The sequence below is a fragment of the Salvelinus sp. IW2-2015 genome, linkage group LG6.2 (genome assembly GCF_002910315.2).
Source record: "Salvelinus sp. IW2-2015 linkage group LG6.2, ASM291031v2, whole genome shotgun sequence".
Lineage (NCBI taxonomy): Eukaryota > Metazoa > Chordata > Actinopteri > Salmoniformes > Salmonidae > Salvelinus > Salvelinus sp. IW2-2015.
Window position 1 is genome coordinate 12,594,991 of NC_036846.1, and position 11,863 is coordinate 12,606,853.

Genomic DNA, 11,863 nt, shown 5'->3' on the forward strand with positions numbered 1-11,863 from the left:
CTGTTCTATTCATGTGCTTCATAAAATAACCCATTTCTGTGTTCATGCAAGTGACTGATTGAACAAATCCTCACTATTAGTATCTGAAAATTGGCAGTACGCCCATAACCTTGTTTAGAGAAAGGGATCTCTCAGTTTCAAGGTCTCAGCTTAAAGAGAAGAATCCTCTTGTGGTATTGGTCTGTCACATGCATGACCCGGTATTGGTCGTCACGTGAATGAAGCAAACATTAATTATGAATGATGAATAAGCTAAATCATACAAATTTAACTTGTATAAGGGAGGGAACTAACGGGACTGCCCCGTTAGAGCTCCTGACAGACGTTCACTATGGTGCATCAAGTTTGTTGGAACCTCTCCAGTTAACTGTTAATTAATTTAAGATTGACTTATTCTAAAATGGATCAAATATTTTTTTTCGCTAATCACTCTACATACAATGGAGCAATACCCATACTAACAAAGTGAAAACAGGATTTTAGAAATTTTTGCAAATGTATAAAAAAATAATTTAAATACATATTCAGACCCTTTGCTATGAGACTCGAAATTGAGCTTAGGTGCAAACTGTTTCCATTGATCATCTTTGAGACGTTTCTACAACTTCATTGGAGTCCACCTATGGTCAATTCAATTGATTGGACATGATTTGGAAAGTCACACACCTGTCTATATAAGGTCCCACAGTTGACAGTACATGTCAGAGCAAAAACCAAGCCATGAGGTCAAAGGAATTGTCTGTAGAGCTCCTAGACAGCATTGGGAAGAGGCACAGATTTGGGGAAGGGTACCAAAAAATTTCTGTAACATTGAAAGTCCAAGAACAGAGTCGCCTCTATCATTCTGAAATGGAAGAAGTTTGGAACCACCAAGACTCTAACCAAGGCCCAAGAAGGGCCTTGGTTAGGGTGGTCACCAAGAACCCAAGAGTAATTTTGACAGATCTCCAGAGATCCTCTGTGGAGATGGGATAACCTTCCAGAAGTACAACCACCTCTGCAGCACTCCACCAATCAGGCACTTTATGGTAGAGTGGCCAAACAGAAGTCACTCCTCAGTAAAAGGCACATGACAGCCCGCTTGGATTTTTACCAAAGGGAACCTAAAGGACTCTCAGACCATGAGAAACAAGATTCTCTGGTCTGATGAAACACAGATTGAACTTTCTGGCCTGAATGCCAAGCATTACGTCTGGAGGAAACCTGGCACCATCCTTACAGTGAAGCTTGGTGGTGGCATCATCATGCTGTGTGGACGTTTTTCAGCGGCAGAGACTAGCCAGGATCAAGGGAAAGATGAACGGAGCAAATCCTTGATGACAACCTGCTCCAGAGTGCTCAGGACCTCAGACTGGGGCAAAGGATCACCTTCCAACAGGACAACAACCCTAAGCACACAGCCAAGACAATGCAGGAGTGGCTTCGGGACAATTCTCTGAATGTCCTTGAGTGGCCCAGTAGAGCCTGGACTCGAACCCGATCGAACATCTCTGGAAAGACTTGAAAAGGGCTGAGCAGCGACGCTCCACATCCAAACTGACAGAGCTTGAGAGGATCTGCAGAGAAGAATGGGAGAAACTGCCCAAATACAGGTGTGCCAAGCTTGTAGTGTCTTTAATGAGTCGGACGAGAGGGATTTACTCCAGACACCCGAACGGGCCCTCATCCCCGTCATTCGCCGTAGAAAGAGATCGAGGTTTTGCGGAAGGAGATCAGGGTGCCTTGTGTGTTATGCTGATGAATGAGGACCCAAAAGCGACGTAATAGAAACAGAGTCTTTATTCCAGTATCAAACAAACAATGATTCTCCTGGATATATCAAAGGTAAATCCAAAACAGGAAACTGAAATCCTCTCGTCAGTAGAGAGGAACGACTGGAGACGCGACCACAGACTGCAGGTCGCTTCAGGAAGGCACAGGCCGTAGCTGACATAGACACCTGCTCACACGCAGCATCTGAAGAAGGCAAAAACACGACAGGGCGGAACAAGGACACAGGACAGCAAACATCAACACAGAATCCGACAAGGACAGAAGCGGAAAACAGAGGGAGAAATAGGGACTCTAATCAGAGGGCAAAATAGGGGACAGGTGTGAAAGAGTAAATGAGGTCGTTAGGAGAATGAGAAACAGCTGGGAGCAGGAACGGAACGATAGAGAGAGAGAGCGGGAGAGGGAGAGAGGGAGGAGGAGAGAGAGGGATAGAAAGAGGGAAAGAACCTAATAAGACCAGCAGAGGGAAGCACAGGAACAAGACATGATGATCAAAACATGACATTGTGAGGTTCCGGCGACGAGTGGCTAATCTACCTTTTCCATCGGTACTATTGGCCAAAGTACAATCGCCGGATAATAAAGTGGATGAACTAAAAGCACATATATCCTACCAACAGGACATTCAAAACTGTGATATCTTAAGTTTTACCAAGGTGTGGCTGAACGACGACATGAATAACATAGAGCTGGCGGGTTATACACTGTATCGGCAGGATAGAACAGCAGCCTGGTAAGACAAAGGGTGACCGTCTATGTATATTTGTAAACAACAGCTGGTGCACAATATCTAAGGAAGTCTAGAGGTTTTGTTCGCTTGAGGTAGAGAATCTCATGATAAGCTGTAGACCACACTATCTACCAAGAGAGTTTTCATCTTTATTCTTCGTAGCGGTATATTTACCACCACAAACCGAAGCTGGCACTAAGACCGCACTCAATGAACTGTATACGGCCATAAGCAGGAAAACAGAAAAATGCTCATCCAGAGGCGGCGCTCCTAGTGGCCGGGGACTTTAATGCAGGGAAACTTAAATCCTTTTTACTTCATTTCTACCAGCATGTTAAATGTGTAGCCAGAGGGAAAAAAACTCTAGACCACCTTTACTCCACACACAGAGATGCATACAAAGCTCTCCCTCGCCCTCCATTTGGCAAATCTGACCATAATTCTATCTTCCTGATCCTGCGTACAAGCAAACATTTAAGCAGGAAGCACCAATGACTTGGTCATTAAAAAAGTGGCCAGATGAAGCAGATGCTAAGCTACAGGACTGATTTGCTAGCACAGACTGGAATAAGTTCTGGAATTCTTCCGATGGCATTGAGGAGTACACCACATCAGTCACTGGCTTCATCAATAAGTGCATCGATGACGTCGTCCCCAAAGTGACTGTACGTACATACCCCAACCAGAAGCCATGGATTACAGGCAACATCCGCACTGAGCTAAAGGGTAGAGCTGCCCCTTTCAAGGAGCGGAACTCTAACCCGGATGTTTATAAGAAATCCTGCTATGTCCTCCGACGAACCATCAAACAGGCAAAGCATCAATACAGGACTAAGACCGAATCCTACTACGCCGGCTCCGATGCTCGTCAGATGTGGCAGGGCTTGCAAACTATTACAGACTACAAAGGAAAGCACAGCCGAGAGCTACCCAGTGACACTAGCCTACCAGACGAGCTAAATTACTTCTATGCTGGCTTCGAGGCAATTAATACTGAAACATACATGGGAGCATCAGCTGTTCCGGACGATTGTGTGATCACTCTCTCCTCAGCCGATGTGAGTAAGACCTTTAAACAGGTCAACATTCACAAGGCCGCAGGGCCAGACGGATTACCAGGATGTGTACTTTGAGCATGCTCTGACCAACTGGCAAGTGTCTTCACTGACATTTTCAACCTCTCCCTGTCTGAGTCTGTAATACCAACATGTTTCAAGTGGACCACAATAGTCCCTGTGCCCAAGAACACTAAGGTAACCTGCCTAAATGACTACCAACCTGTAACACTCACGTCTGTAGCCATGAAGTGCTTTGAAAAGCTGGTCATGGCTCATATCAACACCATTATCCCAGAAACCCTAGACCACTCCAATTTGCATACCGCCCCAACAGATCCACAGATGATGCAATCTCTATTGCACTCCACACTGCCCTTTCACACCTGGACAAAAGGAACACCTATGTAAGAATGCTATTCATTGACTACAGCTCAGTGTTCAACGCCATAGTGCCCTCAAAGCTCATCACTAAGCTAAGGACCCTGGGACTAAACACCTCCCTCTGCAACTGGATCCTGGACTTCCTGACGGGGCGACCCCCAGGTGGTAAGGGTAGGTAACGACACATCCGCCACATCTTAAAAAAAGGTTCTACAGCTGCACCATCGAGAGCATCCTGACTGGATGCATCACTGCCTGGTATGGCAACTGCTCGGCCTCTGACCGCAGGGCACTACAGAGGGTAGTGCGTACGGCCCAGTACATCACTGGGCCAAGCTTCCTGCCATCCAGGACCTCTGTACCAGGCGGTGTCAGAGGAAGGCCTTAAAATTGTCAAAGACTCCATTTACCCTAGTCATAGACTGTTCTCTCTGCTACCGCACGGCAAGCGGTACCGGAGCGCCAAGTCTAGGTCCAAGAGGCTTCTAAACAGCTTCTACCCCCAAGCCATAAGACTCCTGAACATCTAGTCAAATGGCTTCCCAGACTATTTGCATTGCCCCTCCCCCCTCTTTTACGCTGCTGCTACTCTGTTATTATCTATGCAGTCACTTTAATAACTCTACCTACATGTACATATTACCTCAATTACCTCGACTAACCGGTGCCCCCACACATTGACTCTGTACCAGTACCCCCTGTATATAGCCTCGGTATTGTTATATTACGGCTGCTCTTTAATTATTTGTTACTTTTATTTTATTGTTTTGGGGGGGGGTATTTTTCTTAACTGCATTGTTGGTTAAGGGCTTGTAAGTATGTATTTCACTGTAACCTGTTGTATTTGGCGCATGTAACAAATTAAATTTGATTTGATACCCAAGAAGACTCGAGGCTGTAATCGCTGCCAAAGGTGCTTCAATTATTTTTGCTTTGTCATTATTGAGTATTGTGTGTAGATTGATAAGGGGGGGAAAAACTATTTTAATACATTTTAGAATAAGGCTGTAACGTAACAAAATGTGGAAGAAGTCAAGGGGTCTGAATACTTTCCGAATGCACTGTATAGCGTATATCCAGCTATGAAATGTGTCCTACATTCTTTGGTAAGGGAGGAAATTTCACATTCCTAGAGTTAATGACTTACTGTTGAGAAGAACATATTTGTTGTTGTCTTGGCTGTAATTTTCATACTTGTTGTGCGCCCAAACGAATTTGCTGCGGGCCTCGACAGATTGCTTATTTAGAAAGTGGGGCGGTGAATGCCTGCAAAAGTGGAAGTGGTGAATAATGGTTGGAGAACAATGCACCTACATTTACTCAACATGCCTGCTTTGGTGCTATCACTTTCCCATTGGAAATGTACACAGAGTGCAGGTAAAAGGATTCTGACTGACTGAAAATAAAATACATTCAATAAAGTATGGGTTACCACATGTGGGGCCTACCATGGGTTTTGATATCTGTTGGTGACTCTGTCCTCAAGGCCGGAGCGGAATTCAGCTCTCTACAGGAACAACATGGTCTGATTCACTTCAAAACCTCTATGTTATAACAGTTAAATGGATGGCTGAATAAAAATGTCACAATTGAAGTGGCTTTGTCTTAATACCCATGTAATGCTGTCATCAGAATGAGAGTGTGTAAGAATAGGGTCATGAGCCATGACAACTTTGGGAATTGTGATTAGAGTATTGTCTTACAACACTCTGAGCATTATGACATGGGACAATTGTGACATAATTTGTTGAGAATCATGATTACAGTTTTGCCTTATGACAACATTTGGACTATTGTGACAGTTGAGCATTTTGACATCATGACTACATTATTCTCTTATGACAACATAATGACCATTGTGACAGGTGAGCATTATGACATCATTATTATAGTATTGTTTTATGACAACATTCTTACCATTGTGGCAGGTCAAATCTATAATGTTACCATGAACCATTTAAACGTGCTGAATGACTTTTCAAAACAATACTGATATAAGTCTAGATAAGACAAGCTTACATTAGCATATGTTACATTCGCTTTATGTCGTACCACAACGCCTAACTCCCTCCTTTATTAATAATCTAATTAACATCCAGCTCACAGGCTTCATTTGGGCTCCACCTTAATTTGCGTATTGCTGAGCGGTCCTACTGTTCAGCTGCTGGTGATATTGCATGCCCCATCCCACCCCTCTAATGTAGCACTGTTTGGGGGGTGGGGTGCAGGGAGTAGGCCGGCACAGGTCATTCAAATCGCTTGTACCCATAGGTGACAAAGGGCGAACCCCAATCTAGCGGGGAAAGTTGATCAATCTTGCACTGTAGTCTCCAATTCCATCTGGACCTTGTTAGAATCAACATAGTGAAATGTGAGAACCATTCATACATAGTGAACAACACAGAACCCTAATCTAAAGTAATACCCTTTAGAGGGCATTTGCCAATGAAAGGGCTGTGTCAAGTATCTGTTATCCACTCACCCCCACAGTTCCTTGTCTTGAACCATTTACATGTCATTGAAATCACAAAATACCAATAAGCATATCATGAAACATCCCCAATGTATAATTTAAAAATAAGCCTAATTATAATTGCACCATGAATAAAATGGAACATACTGTACACACCATAGCCTACGTAGCTAATAAGAAGTGATTGTTGTAACCTATTTATACAAAATTCTATATTAAACCCAATAATTACATGACACATACCGGTATAAACCATCCTTTGACCATAGGCTTTTGGGGGCCTTCCTTGTATCATTGTGCTTATCTCCATTGGAACTTTTATTTTCATACTAGATAGCCTACTAGCAGCCAAATACACAGTTACCGCAGGACGCCCGCGGTCGATATGTGAGCCCAGTGTGCGCTGGTGATGGGGTCAGTGGGCTGTTGCCATGCGACACATGGTTGTCACCATGCTTTCAAGACAACTGGGAACTCTTATTTTTACTTTTTATTCATTATACAAAATTATCAACAATTTACATCCCTACATCAAACTGTCTATGTCTAAAATAACAAAACACAGGTATAAACAAGAAAATACTAAATACAGTACATACCAAAAAATTTAAAATAAATATATATATATACACACACACACACAACCGTTCAAAATTTTGGGTTCACTTAAATTTCCTTGTTTTCCATGAAAACATACATGAAATGAGTAAATATAGTCAAGACGTTGACAAGGTTATAAATAATGATTTTTAATTGAAATAATAATTGTGTCGTTCAAATTTGGCTTTCGTCAAAGAATCCTTTGTTTTGCAGCAATTACAGCCTTGTAGACCTTTGACAATCTAGTTGTCAATTTGTTGAGGTAATATGAAGAGATTTCACCCCATGCTTCCTGAAGCACCTCCCACAAGTTGGATTGGCTTGATGGGTACTTCTTACGTACCATACGGTCAAACTGCTCCCACAACAGGGTTGAGTTCCGGTGACTGTGCTGGCCACTCCATTATAGACAGAATGCCAGCTGACTGCTTCTTCCCTAAATAGTTATTGTATAGTTTGGAGCTGTGCTTTGGGTCATTGTCCTGTTGTAGGAGGAAATTGGCTCCAAATAAGCGCCGTCCACAGGGTATGGCATGGTGTTGCAAAATGGAGTGATAGCCTTCCTTCTCAAAGAACCCTTTTACCCTATTCAAATCTCCCACTTTACCACCACCAAAGCACCACCAGACCATCACATTGCCTCCACCATGCGTGAAAGATGGCGTCAAGCACTTCTTCAGCATCTTTAAAAAACGTTCTGCGCCTCACAAATGTTCTTCTTTGTGATCCGAACACCTCAAACTTAGATTAGTCTGTCCATAACACTTTTTTCCAATCTTCCTCTGTCCAGTGTCTGTGTTCTTTTGCCAATCTTAATCTTTTCATTGGCCAGTCTGAGATATGGATTTTTCTTTGCAACTCTGCCTAGAAAGCCAGTATCCCGGAGTCGCCTCTTCACTGTTGACGTTGAGACTGGTGTTTTGCGGGTTCTTTAATGAAGCTGCCAGTTGAGGACTTGTGAAGCGTCTGTTTCTCAAACTAGACACTCTAATGTACTTGTCCTCTTGCTCAGTTGTGCACTGGGGCCTCCCACTCCTCTTTCTATTCTGGTTAGAGCCAGTTTGCGCTGTTCTGTGAAGGAAGTTGTAAGAGATTTTCAGTTTCTTGGCAATTTCTCGCATGGAATAGCCTTCATTTCTCAGAACAAGAATAGATGACGTGTTTCAGAAGAAAGTTCTTTGTTTCTGGGCATTTTGAGCCTGTAATCGAACCCACAAATGCTGATGCCCAAGATACTCAACTTGTCTAAAGAAGGACAGTTTTATTGTTTCTTTAATCAGAACAACAGTTTTCAGCTGTGCTAACATAATTGCAAAAGGGTTTTCTAATGATCAATTAGCTTTTTAAAATGATAAACTTGGATTAGCTAACACAACGTGCCATTGGAACACAGGAGTGATGGTTGCTGATAATGGGCCTCTGTATGCCTATGTAGATATTCCTTGAAAAGAATCTGCTGTTTCCAGCTACAATAGTCATTTACAACATTAACAATGTCTACACTGCATTTCTGATCAATTTGATGTTATTTTAATGGACCAAAAAATTGCTTTTCTTTCAAAAATCAAGACATTTCTAAGTGACCCCAAACTTTTGAACTGTAGTGTATACAGTAAATAACATAAAACACACATACATATACATATATATATACAGTGGGGAGAACAAGTATTTGAAACACTGCCGATTTTGCAGGTTTTCCTACTTACAAAGCATGTAGAGGTCTGTAATATTTATCATAGGTACACTTCAACTGTGAGACATGGAATCTAAAACAAAAATCCAGAAAATCACATTGTATGATTTTTAAGTAATTAATTTGCCATTTTATTGCATTGACATAAGTATTTGATACATCAGAAAGCAGAACTAATATTTGGTACAGAAACCTTTGTTTGCAATTACAGAGATCATACGTTTCCTGTAGTTTTTGACCAGGTTTGCACACACTGCAGCAGTGGATTTTGGCCACTCCTCCATACAGACCTTCTCCAGATCCTTCAGGTTTCGGGGCTGTCGCTGGACAATACGGATTTCAGCTCCCTCCAAAGATTTTCTTTTGGGTTCAGGTCTGGAGACTGGCTAGGCCACTCCAGGACCTTGAGATGCTTCTTACGGAGCCACTCCTTAGTTGCCTGGCTGTGTGTTTTCGGTCGTTGTCATGCTGGAAGACCAGCCACGACCCATCTTCAATGCTCTTACTGAGGGAAGGAGGTTGTTGGCCAAGATCTCGGATACATGGCCCCATCCATCCTCCCCTCAATACGGTGCAGTCGTCCTGTCCCTTTGCAGAAAAGCATCCCAAAGATGATTTTCCACCTCCGATGCTTCACGGGTTGGGATGGTGTTCTTGGGGTTGTACTCATCCTTCTTCTTCCTCCAAACACGCGGAGTGGGAGTTAGACCAAAAAGCTCTATTTTTTGTCTCATCAGACCACATGACCTTCTCCCATTCCTCCTCTGGATCATCCAGAGTGGTCATTGGCAAACTTCAGACCGGGCCTGGACATGCGCTGGCTTGGCAGGGGACCTTGCGTGCGCTGCAGGATTTTAATCCATGACGGCGTAGTGTGTTACTAATGGTTTTCTAGAAACGGTGGTCCCAGCTCTCTTCAGGTCATTGACCAGGTCCTGCCGTTGTAGTTCTGGGCTGATCCTCAACTTCCTCATGATCATTGATGCCCACGAGGTGGAGATCTTGCGATGGAGCCCCCAGACCGAGGGTGATTGACCGTCATCCTGAACTTATTCCATTTTCTAATAATTGCGCCAACAGTTGCTGCCTTCTCACCAAGCTGCTTGCCTATTGTCCTGTAGCCCATCCAGCCTTGTGCAGGTCTACAATTTATCCCTGATGTCCTTACACAGCTCTCTGTCTTGGCCATTTGTGGAGAGGTTGGAGTTCTGTTTGATTGAGTGTGTGGACAGGTGTCTTTTATACAGGTAGCGAGTTCAAACAGGTGCAGTTAATACAGGTAATTGAGTGGAGAACAGGAGGCTTCTTAAAGAAAAACAAAACAGGTCTGTGAGAGCCGGAATTCTTACTGGTTGGTAGGTTTTTGATCAATACTTATGTCATGCAAAATAATGCAAATTAATTATTTAAAAATCATACAATGTGATTTTTTGGATTTTTGTTTTAGATCCGTTCTCACAGTTGAAGTGTACCTATGATAAAAATTACAGACCTCTACATGCTTTGTAAGTAGGAAAACCTGCAAAATTGGCAGTGTATCAAATACTTGTTCTCCCCACTGTATATATAAAATGACAATTATAGTGCAATTGTATTCACTATGAAGAAAATCGCATTATGATGATTCACTATGGACAATGTCTTTACAAGAGGATTAAATTCAATCAAAAATATTTGTTATTTTAGTATAGAAATCTGGATTTTTTTCTGTAAAGTATTTGGCAACAAGAATAAAAACATTCACAATAATTTCAATTGTCTTATCATTGCAATAGTAACATATATCATTCATGTCAAAAACATGGGTTGTGTTAAAAAAAGTAAGTAAGTATTCTGCAAGGTTTTTCCAAAAATATCTCACAGATTTACATTCATAGAACAAGTGAGTCAGATTTTTACCCCCATTTTTGCAGAAAACGCAGATATCAATATCAACAAATTTGGACAACATGGAATTACATGGATTTATCTTATGTAGAATCTTAAAGTGCACATCCTTACATTTGTTGGGTATACAATATTTGTAAGGCATTAACTAAGCTTTTTCGAGACAATGTCAGTAATAAGCATGTTCCAGAAAATGTTTCAACTGGGCCAACAAGTTGGTTCCATGAATGGGAAATTTGTCTTATTTGTTATAACAAGATTTCACAAGTAAGCCCACTCTAACGACACAGGGCAAGACCCAGATGCAGACACAGGAGGCAGTTGGTTCGAGTCTTTGATATTTATTGAACAATAAGGGGCAGGTAAGAGGTAGGTCGAGGACAGGCAAAAGTTCATAAACCAGTTCAGAGTTCCAAATGTTGCAGGGCGGCAGGCAGGCTCGAGGTCAGGGCAGGCTGAATGATCAGGCAGGCGGGCTTAGTGTCAAGGCAGGCAAGAGGTAAGCTTGACAAGACAAGAAGAACTGGCAACAGACAAACAGAGAACACAGGAATAAATACACTGGGAATAATGGGGAAGATGGGTGACATCTTGAGGGGGTGGAGACAATCACAAAGACATGTGAAACAGATCAGGGTGTGACACCCACACCTTCCAAACTGAGTTCTGGATAAGCTCTGTGATCATCCCCAAAGCTAAAATGAGTTTTCATTATTGTAGTTAGACCACTGGAAATGGCTTTGATCACATAAATAAACTCTGAAAAGGTATTGGAAACTCATTCAATGTCATAAATTGCTCAGATGAAAGAATATTACCTCTGTTGTCAAGAACATGAACAAAGTAAATATTCCTCTCATGCCAGCTAGGGTAGAACAATGACTCATTCCTTACAGTTATGTCTGAATTATTCCACTAAAGAGCTTTATGTGGGGAAGAATTGTGCAGGAAACATATTTTCCAGGACGTTAAAGCTTGTTGGTGAAATCTAGTAACTTTAGCAGGTAATCTTTCTGGAATATACAGTGGGGAGAACAAGTATTTGATACACTGCCGATTTTGCAGGTTTTCCTACTTACAAAGCATGTAGAGGTCTGTAATATTTATCATAGGTACACTTCAACTGTGAGACACGGAATCTAAAACAAAAATCCAGAAAATCACATTGTATGATTTTTAAGTAATTCATTTGCATTTTATTGCATGACATAAGTATTTGATACATCAGAAAAGCAGAACTTAATATTTGGTACAGAAACCTTTGT

The 11,863-nt window shown here is 42.1% G+C and overlaps 1 protein-coding gene across 1 annotated transcript; it reads right to left on the minus strand.

The window, feature by feature from the left end:
* Positions 1–5,063: 5,063 nt before the first annotated feature.
* LOC111965513 (protein SPMIP2) lies at positions 5,064–6,725 on the minus strand. Its single transcript, XM_023989681.1, is given in 5 exon segments — positions 5,064–5,208; positions 5,391–5,449; positions 6,067–6,088; positions 6,090–6,288; positions 6,659–6,725. Coding segments are annotated over 5 exon segments (492 nt in total).
* Positions 6,726–11,863: the final 5,138 nt, after the last annotated feature.